The following is a 19,062-nucleotide window of genomic DNA, read 5'->3' as shown; positions in this document are numbered from 1 at the left end:
TTCATAAGGCTGATATATTACATGTTTCAGCCACATTTGCACATGATCACTGGTTGGTACCTCACCTCTGATGGAAGCTGTCCGGGTGCAGTTGTACAGTATGGCAAGTTCACCGAATGCCTTGCCAGGTCCCATCCTTCCCAACACCTTTTCTTCCTTTATAACCTCAAACTCCCCCTCAGAAGAAACATACAAATGAGAACCTGCAACAAAAAGTGCAAACACTTCTGGGTTAAGAGCTTTCAGGTGCACAAATACAATATTGCTTGTTAAAGGAATTAATAGAATGTAATCTTAAAACCTGTTTTGCATTTGTCAGAGTAGAACAGATGAAACAAGCTCGAAAAGCGTATTCTATACCAAAATACGCCACCCTTGGTGGTTATCGTGCTCGCCACTGGACCCAAGGTTTGTGGGTTAAAACTTGGTTGAGGTAGATGGATTTTTAAAGGTGATAAAAATCCATAGCGCAACTTCCTTCGGAGGGGAAGTAAAGCCGATGGTTCCATATCGTAGATTTGTGGCATGTAAAAGAACCTTACGAGCATGAACGAGATGTTTTGCAAGCAAAATTCAGTGGCCATTTCTCACCCAAGTCTCTCCTGATTCTCTACTAGATGGCTCTAGCAGACAAGTCATAATTGAGTAGAAATTGTGCAGAGGCACTGGCCTTGTCACTTACTACTCACAAATGCACATTTCACAGACCAAGAAACCTCCCACATGGGAGGAGGCCAAGGCCCAAACTTGGTCTGTAGTGCCATTGGATGGATACCAGAATACACATAATATCGTCATTCATTAGGACTAGGATTATTTATTATCTTAATATTAATCCATATCATCATGCATTCCATGCAACATACATTTAGAGGCATGACATTAGCCTTGTTTGATTGTTCTCACTTTGGCCACCAAATCACAGCACCTCAATGTGTACCTCATGATTTTTCCCATCTGTCATTTGGTTATCACAGCTCGTAGGATGTTCAATAGCAAAATTTTGAGGTCGTGCAGAATAGCACAACTTCCACATCAAATTTCATCTAAAATCTGACCAGTGGTTCTCAATTTGAATTGACCGGACACACAGATGGAAGGACGGACAGACACGACCAGCCCATTATTATGTTCTTGCTATGCACTTCATGCAAAGAATGCATAAATATGCAGTTATGAAAGAAATGTAAGTAAGATAATATAATTTTTATTGATCCATTGTATGGAACACTCCTCCTCAATATGAATTCCTAAACATACTGCTACATGTTTTATACTGAATTATTTTTTGATTATTTATTTAGTAGATACGATAGGATAGATAAAACACCTTTGTACTGAAAACTGTCATAAATGGTTGAGTGGCCATATGACATGGCAATTTCAATTTAACAAAAGACAAGCTAAGTGATGAACTACCTTGATATTGCCCCATCAGAAAAAGTCAATATTCAATAACAAAACATTCCGTATATTTGGTAGTAGCATGAGATGTTCGTCTTCAGCTATTCAGGACAACATTGGAAAATTGTATTACAATCTGGAAAACACATTTTATATTGTAATTTTGTGTCCTTCAATAACCTTTATATTAATATTCTGCAGACACATCCACACCACTGAGACAGCTGATAAACAATGACATTGCACAGCATGAAGCTTAAATAATTTCATACGAATATTTTTTTTTTATATCTTAATTGCGTCATGTTTGTGTTTATTAATACAATAATTTATTTACCGTCTTTACACAAACTTAAAAATGTTGTTAAAATTACTTAAAATTATAACATTTTTTCATTAGATACTAGATCTTGTTACATTTTACATTTGACGACATGTTTCGATGTTATCTCATCATCATCAGGTCTATCAATTAAAATCTGTTGCACTTCTTGCTCTGCGTATATTGATTTGTTTTATTTGTTTGATTTTTTAAGTTCCTTCCATTAAATTTGAAGGCTGTGCCCGGATGCTTTAAATCGGGTTGTATGTGATGTGTTGTGTGAGTTGCAATCTACTGGCCTGTAATATCGGACACAACACATCACATACAACCCGATTTAAAGCATCCGGGCACAGCCTTCAAATTTAATGGAAGGAACTTAAAAAATCAAACAAATAAAACAAATCAATATACGCAGAGCAAGAAGTGCAACAGATTTTAATTGATAGACCTGATGATGATGAGATAACATCGAAACATGTCGTCAAATGTAAAATGTAACAAGATCTAGTATCTAATGAAAAAATGTTATAATTTTAAGTAATTTTAACAACATTTTTAAGTTTGTGTAAAGACGGTAAATAAATTATTGTACGAATATTTTTGTTAATTACACGGTCTATCAAAAATGTTTTAAATAAATATTACCAAACATTGTGGTCAAATGGTAAGCACTTCCGTTTCATATTTTGGAGTTTCCTGTTTCAAATCTTTGCTTGGAGACCAGATAGCCTGACTAAAGTCATGGTTTTCCTCAGTCCCTCCAGTCAAATGTCAGGATAGGTGAACACCATTTCCTCCGACGTCATTTCTAATTCATTACTCACTAACATCTCCTCATTTGAGCTACTGACAGTGTCATAAAATAAACTATAAATAAATATATAAAATTAAATAAATATCACAGACCTTAAAGATGTTGATATTTCATATTATTTACTCATTTCTGCAGTATGAGACTTTTTGAAATGTTTACTAAAGTAAGATTTTCACATCGTGTAAGGAACGGTTAACAATGCACAATTTTTAGAATCAAAATTAGTTATTTTTACAACTTTCAATGTAGTGTTCCAACTAAATCAACTAAATTCTGTAGAGAAATTTTACAAGTAAATTATATATGAAAACCAAGGAAAGTAAGGACTCATATGATATCCGATACCATACCTGCCTCCCCTTCCCGGATTACGTAACTGCCCTTGGCATACTCTAACGGATACATCGAATCCACCAGCTCCCGCACTTGGCTGGAATCGAGATTCTTCAAGAAATCATTATCCATAATGGCATCTTTTATCAGTTGCTTTGATCTGAAAAAAATACAGATTATGACTCTAAAGAATCAAAGTGCGAAAACAAACAACACACAATGAAATATATGTGGAACACACTTCTGGTTCCAATTTGTAAATTTCTGAACTTACTAATTTTCATGAATTCACAAATTATATGAGAACTGAAGTAGTATCTTATTTCTACAGTGTAAGACAGTGGAGACCAAAAATGTTTAAAGATAAATTTGGTCTTAAAAGAAGTGAACCGAGCAAGGAATGAAAACAATCAGACATGAAGGCGCTTCATAGTTTGTACCATTCACCTAAAATTGTTAGAATGAACAAATAAGAAGGTTTAATTAGTGTGGGCAAGGCTTCTTCATAGTCCCGCGCCATAGCCACGCGGTCTGAGGCATCATGCTTCAGACCGGCGATACGAAATACGTGCTGGTTCGAGTCTCGGGGGATAAGAAATTTTCTCATGAGCTTTCGACCAGTATATGGACCGGTGTCAACCCAGCATCGTGAGGAAATTGGGGAGCTACAATGTATAGCGTAATCTGGTCAGGAAAGTTAGCAATGGCTGGGGGTTCGTCGTGCTGACCACACGTCACCCTATATCTGGTTGGATGATCGTTCACCTCTACTTAGGCATGTGAGGCCAGCAGTCAAGTTAGTCGGCTTTGGCTCTCTGGAGCTGTTACGCCACGGATTTTTAAGGATTCTTGATAAAAGTTGACTCAAAAATCTCACAGAATGTTCACGGTAGTCAAAGACACTGGTAACGCAATGTTAAAATAAACCATATGGACAGAGACACTGAGGATGTACTCAAGTGGTACATCACAGAATCAAATATGTTTTCCCATAACAACAGGGAATGAAAGAACAGTGAAATAACTGTAGATTGTTAGGGAAAGTAACACCAAGATGAACCTCAGAGAAACAGATTCTGAGGGCAAAATTTAAAATAAAATAATTCCAAGACATGATATTTCTGGTTCCATAGTAACATACCATCTTGAGTTCAGTGCTTCTTCTCAGGGAATTTGTTAAACTGGCTGTCAGAGAAAAAGGTGTGAAAATGTGAACAGAAATAAACTAGCCCAAGGCAAACTGACAGTTCAACAACAGGTAATTTCTTAACTAAATAAGCAACTACCAGGTTCTCAAAGATTATTTTGTTCCAGACAGAGACATACCGGAAGTCCTTCTCAAATCTCACGATCTGGATGTTCTCGGCAGTCTGTCCCAAATCAGAGCTCTCGCCCGACACGCCCTGCTTCTTGTTTGTGTTGGACACACTGACCAACTGTTGGTGCATCTGACCAGCCATCCCATGTTGATCATGCAGGCTTGCCAACAGGTCCCCATCTTGTGAAAAGCTTGTTGCTTGCTGTAGCACACTCTGCAACAAAAATTCAACATTTTAGAAAGATAAAAATGAATCATTAAACTAGTAAAGCAGTTTATTAACTTTGAACATGAAATTTCAGTTTTACCAACATGCTGTCCTGCAAAAGACTGAGGTGGGAACAGCAATACCACAATGTATTGCAAACTTCTGAGGTGGAAATAACACTAGCATTAAATTGGAGCAGGCTCTTACAGACTTATCTTTATGTTGCACAGGATGTATATGAGAATGCCTGGACTGCGGAAGCAACGAGTCCATTGCTTTGTTGAGAAAATAACAGCAACATAAGAGTAACTGAGTCTATTTGGACACTGAATAAATTAATATGTACCTATAAGTAGAATACAATTTATGATTTGAAGCTTTCACAGCGACATACCTCAATAAAATCTTCTAATATACCATCATCCTTTGATCAAACATGTGCAATCTTATAAAGCTTCAGATATTAAGATTGCTGTCTTCTGGGTTGTTGCGCCATGTAGTCTGGTAGATGTCCACCAACGTTTCAAAGGTCATGCTGCCTCCATCATCAGGGCAATGACCTCTGAAACGCTGGTTGACATCTACCAGACTACATGGTGCAACAACCCAGAAGACAGCAATCTTCAGACTCACCGCTGTCAAAACCTCAAGACTTACTATGGTTATTACATTTCTTTGACTTCCTGAGTTATTTTCTTTGTATAAGAGTGCTAGAAAGAGTCTAGTATATGATACACAGACCTGTTAACATTACTTACATACCTAAAGCATTTTGTCTTACCACTTATGTATTTTTTTATTTCTGTTTTCTTTTTTTAGTATTTACTTGTTAATGACAAAGTTTCATGTTATTCTGTTCCCTGTAGCTTTAGTGGCCATATTACTAAAAAGTATCCCACAACTCTCATGATCAACATATTGGCAATGACATTTCAAATCCACATTAAAAGTAGCCATATATTGTATTTATACCTTTTTAATACGTTACATCCATTTTCCTGTTGGAAAACACCAATCTTTCAAATGTATGAAGTCATGGCATTAAAAAAATACAAACATATTCCATACAATATTATGATCTCAAGAATGCCGTTTGGTTTACTGTTTTTAAAGCACACGTTATTAAAAATTAACATAGGACTTACTTTCCATCACTGACATACAATTATCTGCAGAATGATTTCACATCAAATACCTTACGTCATCATTACTGTATGGCTAAATCCTGTGAAATCAATCAGTTTATGTTCGTCTGTGTGCGATATTACATCTCATGTGTCAATTAGCACTGGAAATAACAGACTTCCGGACTAACTGAATTGTACTAACTCCAGTCTTGCATATCTCTACGAACTGTACAAATCCTACGTTATTCACTGGCTTCGTCTGTCTCCAGGGAGGGTCGGAACGATAAACTGTAGGCCATCTAACCAGACACAGAGCGTAGTATTAATGTGTACGGTCTCACAGTTTACGATAATGGGCGGTAATGGTAATGGTCGGTATAAACGCCATGTTCGCTGTTCATTCAAACACGAATAACTGCAGTCTCGGAGACCACACTCACTGTGTCAAACTGGTGATAAGTTAACCTATGCTTTTCTTCGCCCTGAAAGCAGACTCAAGCGCTGGCCTTCTCTATTACAGAGTTCTTTGAAGTCCAATGTAACCTTTTTTCCCACTTACTTCTGTGATCAGTTACTCTCCATTTTTTATTTGTGAGTTTCGCATGATTCTCACTGTAAACAGCGGCTATTTTCTTAAATAGCATTAATGAACTGATCTTTGCAACGGTGAAGTACTGCGTTTTATTTGCGGTACTTATTTTATATATTATATTTAAATAATATTTAGACGAGCTTAAAGGGAATTCTTATCAAGACAAACGGCCGCACTTCTTGGATTGGAGATGAAGGCTTCACAGGAAGATACACAAGAAATGCATACAGATTATCCATAAGTCGAAGGAATCCGAACCCAAGATCCCAATGATCGTGGCCGTTAAAATAATAAGCAATCCAGACTTTGTGAGATCTAAGGTTGTTACTGAACAGTGTGACGAGATTGAAGACAGCCATACTCAGACCAAACGTTCTTACTTTGAGTCCAGCCAGGTTCGTGATCAGAAATGAAGTTACAATATTGAGAACCGAGATTGTGATAACGTGCCGATGCATCCAGATTGAATATCTCATCGGTCAGGTGATGACAACTTCATATGCTGCATCAGACGAATTATGACCAATAAGAAACGTTCTAGGAGAAAAACCTGCCCCAGTTCTACTTTGTCTCTCACAGGTCATAAAACGAAACGTCTCTATTCCCACGAAAGGCACAGGCGAGGTTCAAATTTAAGACGAAGTTGTAATGTGTTGGTAAGTTGTTACTTCTGAAGATCGCCTTCATGTTACTCATCGCCCTGATGATGGGGGCAGCAAGTACCTCTGAAACGTTGGTAAACTACTATGCCACACGGCTCTACAACCTAGAAGACACCCATCTTCGGACTCACCGCCGTGAAAAACTCAACCGCTACTTAACAGTTGCTGTTGTCGCCTTCATGATACCTTACCAGTACCTTTCACACCGTACTTTCCATACCAAAATTATGATTATCTTCTTATTTTCATTCCCATGTCGTAAATATACATCCTATTTCTGCTTTGTAATTATAAATAGTGCAACAATACTAGGCAAGGATTTAACGCGTGAATGTTTTTTGTGCTGGTACTTGGAGAAAAGCCACGGTGGTCTAGCGGTTAGAACACTGGCCTTGTAATGCTGGGGTCTCGGGTTCGATTCCCGGCGGTGCCCGAATTTATAACTTGTGTTGGGCAAGGCCGTGGTCTAGGCAACACGGAGTTTTCCTCCGGGGGCTTCCCCGGTTTCTCCGCGGCATCCCAACAATTACTCCATTCACACACAGAAGAAGGCAATGGCAAACCACTTCTGGATCATCTGCCAAGAACGTATATGAACAGGTCCCAGTCCGAGAAAAGGATCGAAGGATCCTGTTCATATGGACCTGTCGTCAGACAGAACACTAAATAATAATAATATGAGGTGGTCTAGCGGTTAGAACGCTGGCCTTGTAATCCTGGGGTCCCGGGTTCGATTCCCGGCGGTGCCCGAATTTATAACTTGTGTTGGGCTAGGCCGTGGTCTAGGCAACACGGAGTTTTCCTCCGGGGGCTTCTCCGGTTTCTCCGTGGCATCCCAACAATTACTCCATTCACACACACACAGAAGAAGGCAATGGCAAACCACTTCTGGATCATCTGCCAAGAACGTATATGAACAGGTCCCAGTCCGAGAAAAGGATGGAAGGATCCTGTTCATATGGACCTGTCGTCAGACAGAACACTAAAAAAAGAAAAAAGAAAATAACTTGGAGAAAGTAAACCATTCTGTCAGGCAGAGTCCGACTTCCTACTACGTAATTTGGCCGAAATCCGTTTATGAAATATGCTGCCGATAGAAGAAAGCTACGTAACTCCGTTCAAAGAAGGCGTCAACGCAGTCTGATCACTAACTGCCAGCGTCACGTTCAGGCTACTTTAACCCCCCCCCCCCCCCCGGGAACGGAATACTGATGCCGGTAAATGAACCCGGGTTCTCCAGTTCGTGGCCAGTTACTTTCTGGATTGAGTTACTGCCTGACTGAACTTTTGAATCGAACATTGGGTACTGTAATACTGTGTGAAGCTCCTGAGAGGGTGTGAAGAAGTTATATAAAGTGTCGGCCTTTCGCAACAGTTATTAGATCGTAACCGTTCTGTCAGCCTCCGCCAACTCTAAGTAGAAATCCGATCTCGTTTTGTCTTTAGCCTGGTTTTCCAAGGAATAAATGCTTTTGGAGTCATCCCAGTAACTTTTCAAACACCTATGCGACTTCAATAAAATAAGGCATAATGGCAATGTGACGAAAGCTACTACTTCGTGGCACCACAGCCCTTACGAAATTGAAAGTAGTAGCTTCACTTTCGTCACATGGTCATTATGCCTTACTTTACTGAACTTTATTCCGGCGCTCAGTTATCCCTAAATCTGTCCAGTTAAAATAAATCCGGTAGTCGCGTGATATTTAACCAATGACAGCCATGAAATCGTGAAGCAAATCTCTGTATCCAACTGCAGGCATTTTTTTATTTTAAATAACGAGAGAGAAGACAATTTCCAAGTGCGTTCTATGCGACATTTGATCCCTCAGTGGTCTTGGTGTTCATTTACTGTATACACAAAGCTATCAGCACTGAAAATTATTATTCTTCATACAGCCCATTAATGACAAAGCTAATAAACAATGAACAGCCATAAATTCTTCTTCTTTGCCCTTCGTTAAGTATAAATTACATAGAAAATATTTATGAATGAGAGGTACAGATCTTAATAACATCTATATTTTATGTTGTCATCATATGTTTTGTTTTGAAAAATTTGATAAAATTCAATTTGAACTTCGTGTACAGTATGTGTTATAGTGAATAGAAATGGAATAAATGTAAATTTGCATGGCAAATTTCACATGTTAATTCTGTAAACGAAATATGAAGACGGACACACAGGACCCCCCGCAATAAACAATAATTTTAAATGTGTAGGATACTGTTTCTCAAATATTTATTTCCATACAAATTTCTGAAAACCAAGGCGGCGGTTAACGTGACTAAACAACCTGTATGTAATTGTGTGTGTGTGTGTGTGGGGGGGGGGGCATCTCAAAGGTTTGCTGGTTATATTGCATAGCTTCTTCATGACAGAAGCGTTGGACATGGAAGAAATGAATGAACTCGTTTCACTTTTGTCGATACGAGGTGCGATCGGAAAGTTTCAAGACTGCGCCTATAAAAACCCGTACACTTATCTCAGGTATTAAATTCATCCATCACCCTCGAAGTAGTTCCCCTGGGAGTGAACACAACGATCCCAGCGCCGCTGCCAAGCCTGGAAGCATTCCTGGAAATCTTTCTTTGTCAGCCTGTCAAGCACCATCTGCGATTCTGCCTGAATCTCTTCTATCGTCTCAAATCTCCTTCCCTTTAGCTGAATTTTCATCTTTGGGAAGAGGAAGAAGTCACACGGAGCTTAGAAAGGAAGTTGGGGTCGGTTCTTGCAAGATCTTTGAGCTCCTGACAAACGAGAAGTCGATTCTGCTTCTGGTCCTCAGAAAGGATGCGTCGCATGTGGAGTTCTTCCTTTAGAATCAGCTGACAGGTCCCAACAATGTCGCACAAGTCGTTGATGGTACGACATCGATCTTCGTGAATGGCCTGCCGAATCTTCGTAACATTTTCGGGCGTTGTGCTCGAATATTGTCGTCCAGAACGCTCGTCATCATCGACAGAGGTTCGGCCATTTTTAAAACGTGAATGCCACACAAAAGTTTGTGCACGACCCATTGCGGACTCCCCAAATGCTTGCTTTAGCATTTCATAGGTTTCCGTAGCCGTTTTGGCGAGTCTTTGGCAAAATTTGATGCACACGCCATTCCGAAATCGCAGGAGGGTCGGTGTAATGCACTACCAAAACGCCCGTAATTAAGAAACAATTTATGAATGTAGGCCGCACCCCCTAGCGGCAGAAGCTCGTACTACATCCGGTTCGCCCTCTATTGACACAGTCTGTAAACTTTCCGATCGCACCTCGTACTTCACACCCACGTCATTCGAGAGAAAAAAACTCAAAGTTTTGTCTCAAATGACCGGAGTGATTGTTATTGTTGTTGCGCGCCTCCGCTAGATGCCACTAGGTTTGAAAATGGCTACCCGCACAACAGAGGAGTTGGTGTGTTCTGCAGTTAGCGAAGAAAGAGTCTGTAACAGCTGTGCAGCGTACATTTTACGCAGAATTTCACACGGAACCACCCAGCCGAGTATCCATTCACGCCAGAGATGAGGTAGCTAATTACAGATGACACAGCTTCCATCACCAGGGACAATAAACAAAGTTTGGGACGAGTTGGAGTATCGTTCTGACATCTGCAGTGTCTCTCGTGAAGCACATATCTAGTCTCTTGTGAGGTGTGTACAAACCTCTGAGAGTTCATCTATCGACTGGTGTAGATGTTAAGTTTCAAGTACGCCGAATTTGTTTTCCTTATCATTCTTAAAGAACAAAGTTCTTTTGTGTTTATCATTTATTTAAAAGAACTGCTTTACAAAAGTTGATTATTTTGCATTTCAGGAATCTACAGTAAGTGACGCTAATGCCACTCTAACCTCACAAATTTACGCTACAGCCATGTTGATATACTCGATGGTGCTAAATTACAAAATACAAAGAGCCATGCATGATGTTCGTACAAAATTTAATAAGAATTTGCCATTGTTTCAAATGTTTCTAAGAAGACAGACACTGGTTTGAGAGAAAAGTAGATATAGCCCCTGTTCAATCTTCACCTAGGCACTAGGTCAGCGCCACTCCCCAACCGCGTTTTATTTACCCTGGAAAAAGGAACCATGTATCCAATTGATAGGAGGCTTACTAACCCCAGAACCGGGATGGACACAGCGGCTAGAAGAAAAATCCTTTACCCCTGCCGGGGATCGAACCTCAGTCACCCAATCAGTAGGCAGATACTATAATGACCAGTTATCTATGGTACTGACTGAGCACGAATCATGAGACATAATGTAAGGCTACAAAGAGAGGTGGAAATTTGTCTTAAGAACGGGACAAACACCTATGTTCAGAGCAGGTTTCGAATTTGCGAATAAATAACTGAAATATATAGATTCTCATTGAGACCGCCTCAATGGTCAAGAACTGACATGCGCAGAAAGGACTCTCTCTTTATCTTCCCCGCTCCGATCTCCTCGCTCATTCTTCCGGTTGTTTCGTGCCATTAAAGAAGTTGGGCTCGTTGCAGTTGGACCAGGCCTTCAGTTGTCGAATGGAAGTAAACAGTACAAGGTAATCCAATTACCAGCAGAGCTGCTGTAAGGTTGTGACCCACTCCCAGCAACACCAGCTGTCCATATTACAAATTTGAAAAGATCGATCTACAGGATGAGTTATATCAGGGTACCAAGGGCGTAAGTCGCCATGTGAAGCTGACCGAAACACAACTCCAGCGCGGTGCTAAAGCCATCGGCCGAAGAATTTTCACCGTTGCCTCAAATATCCATCTAACAATTTGAAGTGCAGAATTACTGTTTGTGTTTTGAGTTCTTTAACGACGATGAATGAACTGCAGCGACTGTAATTCATTAAACAGGAAGGAAGAAACGGTGATACATAATTTTTTTCGGTATTTGTCCACAGGGGATTAGAAATATCACAAACACTTGAATCAATATCCGCTCGGACGTAGATTTAAAACAGCTACGTCTCAAATTTTTGGATGTGACGCAGTAATGGCCACCAAATCTAAGTTGTAAGTAAATTCACTTCACGCTGTCAATTTTTCTTTTACATCATAAACTTCAGCAAGACTTACTAAAGATTTTGAAGATACATTTCGTTGCTCTGCATTTTATAACGTTAATTTATTCCCACGTAAGAAGTTTCACGGACTCCATATCGGTACTGTTCAAACCGGCGACATTTTGAACATGCGAAAGTCAGGTATGAAGTGCACACAAAGCGCTGATATAGGTCTACTTTTGTTCGCGAAAGATCACACAAAACTTCAGACAAGACAAATATTTGTTTGGGAACTTTTAAGGCTGATTTTTAGTGTCGCGAAGTTACCGAATTGTCACATCAGAAGCCGATGCTGCATCGCACTTATATAGACTATCATGTCTCTGGTTATTAATTCGTCCGTGGGGACCTCTAACTGCACGTCCCAAGCGGCGCCAACACCCCCTTGGTCACGCCATTTCCATCTTTATTATATCACAGAAACGAAAATGAGGTCGCTGTACGATCTTGGCATGAGTAGGTCAGAAATACCTTCCTACACACGCAAACGGGGGTTATGACGTGACGAGTCACAGTTCCGTGTTGTCCAAACTAGCTGAAGCTGACTACCATCAGTTCAATTCCGAGCAATTTACAGAACGTAGCTCCACACGATCTGTTTCTTCTTCTTCTTCTTCTTGAAGCGAAGTTCTAAGCACAGCTCATAACACTTTCACTTTCAGTACTCATCTTCCAAACAAAGTAAGAAGAAGCGAATTAAATACAGGCAACTCTCGGTTTACGAACGAGTTCCGTTCCAAGACGTTGTTCGTTATACGTTTTTGTTCGTTATGTGTATCTTGCATTCCTGAGATTTTACGATAGCAGCCATTTTAAAGCATTAAAACCATGCACTAATTATCATATAATAATTTTCTGATAATTATTGTAATAAATACATTTTTTAAAAGTGTATTTATTTAAATCTTACAATTGTGTTCACTATACTTTTGGAATTTCGTTTTATAAGGAACTCCATCTATTGGCGACTTTAAGCAATTTTGAATGAATTGTGACGTTCGTTATAGCGAATGTTTGTAAACAGAGAGTTGCCTGTATTACGAAACATAAATTCCTGGCGACTTCTGAATAAAGGCAGGATTAAAAAAAATGTTCTTCGAGTGGTTTCTTCCTGACAGGTTTTTAAACCAAAATTCTGAATGCATTTCTACACTGCCGCATGCGCGCTACATGCCCTACACAGCTTCCTCCTCGATTTGATCATCTCAACATTATATGATGAAGAGTAGGCCCACAAGTTATGGAGCTCATCGTTGTACAGAATTGTCCAACCTCCTGTCACTTAATTTCTTTAGGCCCAAATATTCTCCTAAGAATCCTATTCTGAAATACAGTGTATCTGTGTTCTTCCCTAACATGATATACCTAGTTTTTTAAAAGAAAAATTATTTATGATTTATTTAACGACGCTACCAGGAGCTGCACTTTATAATGGAATGATAAGACAATTGATGATAATAAATATTAAATATGAAAGTAAGCGATTGTAGCCTAATTTAAGGTGCATATTTCGGAATTTTCCCGAAGAAACTACGAAATGCCACGAGAATTCTCAGGAAATCCGGTCTTCGGGCCGAGATTCGAAACCGTGGCCTCCCAAATACGAAGCAGGAGCGCAAACTACTCGGCACGTAATTCCGGATAACAGACCAAATTTCACACCCAAGAGGCAAAATTATAATTTTGTATATTTTAATCTCTCCCCCCCCCCCCCCCAAGAGCCTACATGGCATATAGTGGGGCAGCTTTACTTTACTTTTTAAATTTTATATTTTAATCTATACTCTATTATATAACAGACGAGAAGACAGATTTTGAACTTCAATCAATCTCCATATTTCACCTAACTTTAATTTCCTCGCAAATGCAATTGTGGTTTATTATCGTCATCCCCAGAAACATCACACGTCGCTGTTATAAAAACGAAACCAATCGGTACATATCGCCATTCTAGCCCCTTCAAGCTCTGATTTAAAGAAGCAGTGTTTGCCGATATACTAGCTAGTTGATCATCCCTTCAATATAAAGGAAATGGATTATCAACGTACCAAGAACGACACCTAGCGATTTCGGATCACGAATGATACGTCTAAAAGTTCTGTTCCAATCAAGAGGGAATAACTAAGGTATAGCTATAATACAGAAGCAGTAATAAAACACTAGTCCATTATGGCGATCTGTGGAAGGGAACCATATGAAAAGTCATAACCAAGTTATTGGTTATTGTATGAAGAAGGGAAGTTAAACAGGAAACGACAAATGGAGTTCTCCAGACTGCAGAAATATATAGCAAGGGTTTTCAACGAAGAATACACTGAGAACTTGGGAAAATTCCTATTGAATTGAGTCCTTCTTAATAAACACCAAACGCGTATCCTATCTACCCAGATATTTCATATTGTCATGTTGACATACTTCGGCACAATAGCAAACTCCAAGCTACATCGCATAAAACATGGCTATAGGATTACACCGCATTATCATCTAAACATTTTTCACATTCTTGTCCATAGGTTTTCGCGGTTGGCGTTCAATGTATAACGTCGGCTTTCGGATAAGTGCCGCGTTGGATGTTTGCTGTTAACCAACGTTTGGTAAAACATTGTAGTTACCACTTTCAAAGTGGTTGAGTTGGGGTCTTTACAAAAGGTTTTATATTGCAGGTAGTGGGTGCGAGATGAAATCGCTTGTGCTGATTTTCTGTCATACCAAAACGTTTACCCACAGAAGATATTGCCCACGAAGTTGAATAATCTCCCATCCTGCATTGTAGAAGAAATCAGATACGAGACGGCGCGTAATCTGAAGGGGGCAAGCCCACTCAAACCCAACCACACAGCAAGAAAGAGCAGGTTTGAGGGAACTCCGTGAGAAGAAGGGCACCTAAACTGTGCCGACGGACAAGAGAAACGACTGTTATTCTGGATTCCTTCGACTACTCCAAACAATTCACACCATCCTATTCGACCCCACTAACGAAACTAACACCCGCAAGACTATAAAAGTAGTGGGATCCAGCAATCCTCCATCCCAGTCGAAAGACAAAAACTCCTGAAACCAAAAATATCAGATATCCTACCTTCTAAGACCTACCGAAAATTCGGAAACCCGATGCTCCCTTATGACCCAAAGTCAGTGCTAAATGCCCACAAACTCACCAGACACGTACACAAAATACTCCTCGCAACCATCCCACGCCACGCCACATTCTGGACATCATGGTCAAATGAAGCCAGGACAACTTACGGGCGTACGCAGTCTACAGAAATGTCACCCACAAAGACAGATACCTGCAGGCAGCATCGCACCACCCACCGACAGACAACAGATCCGTCATCACCACCCTGAAAAACAGAACGAACGCTATCTTCGACGAATGCAGCCGGGACTCAGAATTACAAAACATCGGGTCCAACCCCTGAGCCAACTCTACAGAACGTCCAAAACCAGACCGAGTACGAGAAGAACCACAATGTAAAAGTAACCACAATCAGGAACTTATAGAAGTAACCAAAGTTCGAGACAACTTCAATTGTGAAGAGGGCCACATTTGAAGCAAAGCCTGTTGCACCTGTTTGCCCCATAACGACCGACCCACTGGGCACTCAAAAAGGAAACCCACCTTCACCACTCCCTACAACGTGGTAGACGAACAGCTGCCACTCCCTTCACTTAATCACTGCAAAACCTTTCCAACATATTAACCAGAACCTCCTTGTCACCTCCTCTCAATTTTCCTGTCACCTCTTTTCCACAATCACGTGCTTCGCTCCCACTAGATAGCAGCCAGCTCCACCAATCAGCACCAACGAATTCATCTCGCATCCACTGCCTGCCCTATCTGTAATGACAACACCCTCATCCATCCAACAAAAAATCCTTTTCACAGAGGACAAGTTGCCTGATGGAATTATATCCCACCAGTTGCAACAGCCCCTAGTTTGAAAAGTGAAGGCTATCAACCAAGATAAAATTCCGGTCAGCGTAAGCATTACCCGTTGTAGTTTTAAGGCACTGTTTACCATTTCCAAGAATGAGTTTCATACGCGAGAATGGTGTAACCTAAAAAGGTACGATGTCTTGAGCAGGACTCTGCCCTTAGTTAGCTTTTGGTTAGTTGGTTTGTCCCCATCTCATTCGATCCAATTAGATCCGACTTTGCTCGATCCGATTCTACGGTTCCAGCAAGTCATCGATAGAGACTAGTTCGGAAGAATTGCTTGGCAGCTGCTGCGTAACAAGTGAAGGGAGGAACTGGACTTTCTCAAGACCTTACTAGGCGAACTGTCTCTGGCTGTCTTGCGACAGTTGAAGCGGAACGAAATCGCCGAGAAGAAGAAGCGAGGTGAGAAGCCGAGATGTCCGCCAAGGCCAAAGACTCGGGCGAACGACCCACTGGAACAACCAGCGGGAACCAAACCGTCTCCCCCGGGGGGAGCGTCCGGTCTCCCAGAAGGCCCATCGAGGTACAGCCGGCAAGCAAAAGGTCAACCAGTTGGATTCGTTCGACTCGGACGGTCAAATGAAACCTGGCTCCAGGCTCCCGGCCACTGTCCGGAGACGGGTTCTCGCCAGCGCCAAAGGCCCGGCGTTTAAAGCCACCGCCTCCACAGGAGAACAAGCCGCGTCTAGCGGCCGGCAAATCAACTACGCTGAGATTAGTGGGGAGCGTACACCGAGATAGTGGCGGGACAGGAGTGGATTCCTCGACACGGCTCCCCAATAAAAGATTTTCTCACGAGGATAAAGGAGGGCGGTACGACAAGACGTCCCGCAGAACTACCCTGCATCGAAGCCTCCACTGCTGGCGGACACTTGTACCAAGCCAAGTGGGACGCTCAAGCCCACAGTCACGTGTTCCGGCACCGCATTGGTACCCGCTGCTGCGATGGATACAGCCTCAGGGGCGAGGTAACGTGTTCGGGACGCTGAGCGTCGCAAGCGACGGGATAAGGGCACAGATAAGCGTCGTCCCCTGACACCACACTTCATTTTGTAGGTGGCGCGAGGCCGTGGTGTAGCCAATCTTTAAAGCCTATGAATAAATTCAATTTTTTATTATTAGTGTGCTGCAGCCTTGGGGGTAAGTGTCTTTGCATTGCGACGAACTCATCTTGGTACGTTAGTAACAGGCATATTCTCGAGGATTTGTGGATTTCATTCTTCGCCTACCAGATCAGAGCACTGACTGAGAGCTTCGACTCAAACTTAGCTGACAGGCGAAACTCCTTATTTCGGCAACTTCGAAGGCACTTGTACCGAACAAGAGGTGACTGAGGTCGACCACGGACAACCGAGGGGGGCTGATGTTCAGCAGGCCAGTAGAGGCTCTTTCTGAAAAGACAGCAACGTCGGAGCAAAGAGTGGTCTAACCACTCAGCCATCCTGACTGAGGTTTACCGTGCCTTTCCTCAGTTGTAAGACAAATGCTAGGGTATAATTCAAAACGGACACGGCCAGCCTTCCCCAATCATGGAGGCCTTCAGGTGAAGTGACCCCCCCCCCCCCCCACCGAAGTCGCAGAGACCATCAGCAAACACTTCTGGGTTAAAATCCCAGCGACCCATCCAACCAAATTCGTTTTCACAATGGACAAATTGCTTGACGGGATTAATTCCCACCAGTAAAAATAGCCCATAGTTTGAAAAGTCAAAGCCTTCTGCCACGACAAAATTCCTGTTTGCGTATGTACACCCCTTTTGAACTTTGAAGGAAATGTCTATCATTTCCAACAGCGAGTTTCGAACGCGGGAACGGTGTAACCTAACAAGGGAGGATGTCTGGCGGGTGCGCAGGAATAGTATTTTGGTTGTTTGGTCCCACTTCACTCACCCTGAAAATGGCAACTGCAACGTTTGTCGAAACGTTGGTTAACACAAATATCCGACTCGGCTCTCACCCGAAAACCAAAGTTATGCAAGTTTTAGGTTACAGTTACAGATTGTAACAACATCTATATTCTGTGTAACGCTTCAATATCTTGTACTGTTTAAAGCTCTTTGGATCCATAAGGACAAATATGAAATCCGTGCAACCAATTTTAGTGTGCAGTCCCCAAACCAAATTCAATCGAAATCCACTGAGTGATTTGAGAGATGAGGTCTTTCATGTCTACACCGCAATCACGAACAGATGACGCACTGACGCCACGCACACTTAAATTTCCTTTCATCCAAACGCCATTTTTTCAGCCACTTAAAATAGATATTGGGATAGTGCAGGAAGACCCAAAAATACATCCCGCGTAACAGCGCGAGGAGGCAACCGCCCACTGGCTTCATTATGCACGTGACACAGCATACAGAACGTTCCATTTTAACCGCATCCCTGACTACGGCTCGTGCAAGAGGAGGTTATGTGTAAGCTTCGGTGACATCAATGTAACATTACAAACGAGCTTTCTTTAAGTTTTTATTTGTTGAAAAAACTTTCAGGATAGCTTTAAAAATGTCCACCACATTCTCGAACAAACACACAACACTTCCTGTGTCCCAAAAACTTTGTTACCGGTCGGTGTGTTGATGACTTAGTCTGTATTCTCTTGTCGGAATTCGTATTACTCAATGATTCACTAAAGTCAGAAAACGATTTAGATTGTAAGTAATGAACCTAAGTTCTGCGTGTGAATACGCCATGTTCGAATATGCACAGAATTTATGGGACTAGCTAGAGCAGCGGCCTAGCAACGAAGGTGACCTTGACTAGGGTATCAGGCGGGAATGTGGGAGAGTTTATTACACGGGGCTGAGGAAGCTTCTGATTTAGAAGCCATCAGAATGCTATCCTTTAGGATTTCTGAAGGAGAACGTGTACAAAAACAACCCACATATATTAGAAGAAATTAAACAAAACACTGAGCAGTGCATTTCAATCGCCAACGCAGAAATTCTTTAACGGGTTACATCAAATATGAGGAAAGCGATGGACACTTCCAACACTGAAGACAATATTGCTTTTGTTGAGATTTCAGTGTTATGTATTTTCCTTTTTTACAAACAGACAAAGTGTCAGAATGGGTTGAATAACTTTTCGATCAGCCTGTACTTCCTTATGTCAGCAAGAGTAATCAGGATTCAAAGAAAACATAAGGAAATTCTAAAAATTAATAATTACTTATCCTTGCTTAATTAAAGACTATGATTTAATTTAATGTAAACAAAGATTATAGCCACGGTGGTCTAGCGGTTAGAACGCTGGCCTTGTAATCCTGGGGTCTCGGGTTCGATTCCCGGCGG

At 41.3% G+C, this 19,062-nt stretch overlaps 1 protein-coding gene across 2 annotated transcripts in view; it reads right to left on the bottom strand.

Annotated features, from left to right (window-relative positions):
* The window catches only part of Pkg21D (Protein kinase, cGMP-dependent at 21D), a 119,100-nt gene that overhangs the window by 17,256 nt on the left and 82,782 nt on the right, over positions 1-19,062 (bottom strand). For both annotated transcript variants that reach the window (XM_087358753.1, XM_087358752.1), the window contains exons 4-6: positions 4,203-4,408; positions 2,894-3,036; positions 66-203 (exon numbers count right to left, since the gene is read on the bottom strand). In XM_087358753.1, the coding sequence (XP_087214879.1) occupies positions 66-203; positions 2,894-3,036; positions 4,203-4,408 (487 nt within the window). The remainder of the gene's footprint in view (positions 1-65; positions 204-2,893; positions 3,037-4,202; positions 4,409-19,062) is intronic.

The sequence above is a fragment of the Zootermopsis nevadensis genome, unplaced genomic scaffold, assembly GCF_977971745.1.
Source record: "Zootermopsis nevadensis isolate Lab colony 2312 unplaced genomic scaffold, Znev_1.0 Znev_ptg000030l, whole genome shotgun sequence".
Classification (NCBI taxonomy): Eukaryota; Metazoa; Arthropoda; class Insecta; order Blattodea; family Termopsidae; genus Zootermopsis; species Zootermopsis nevadensis.
This window is presented reverse-complemented; position numbering and strand designations above follow the sequence as displayed.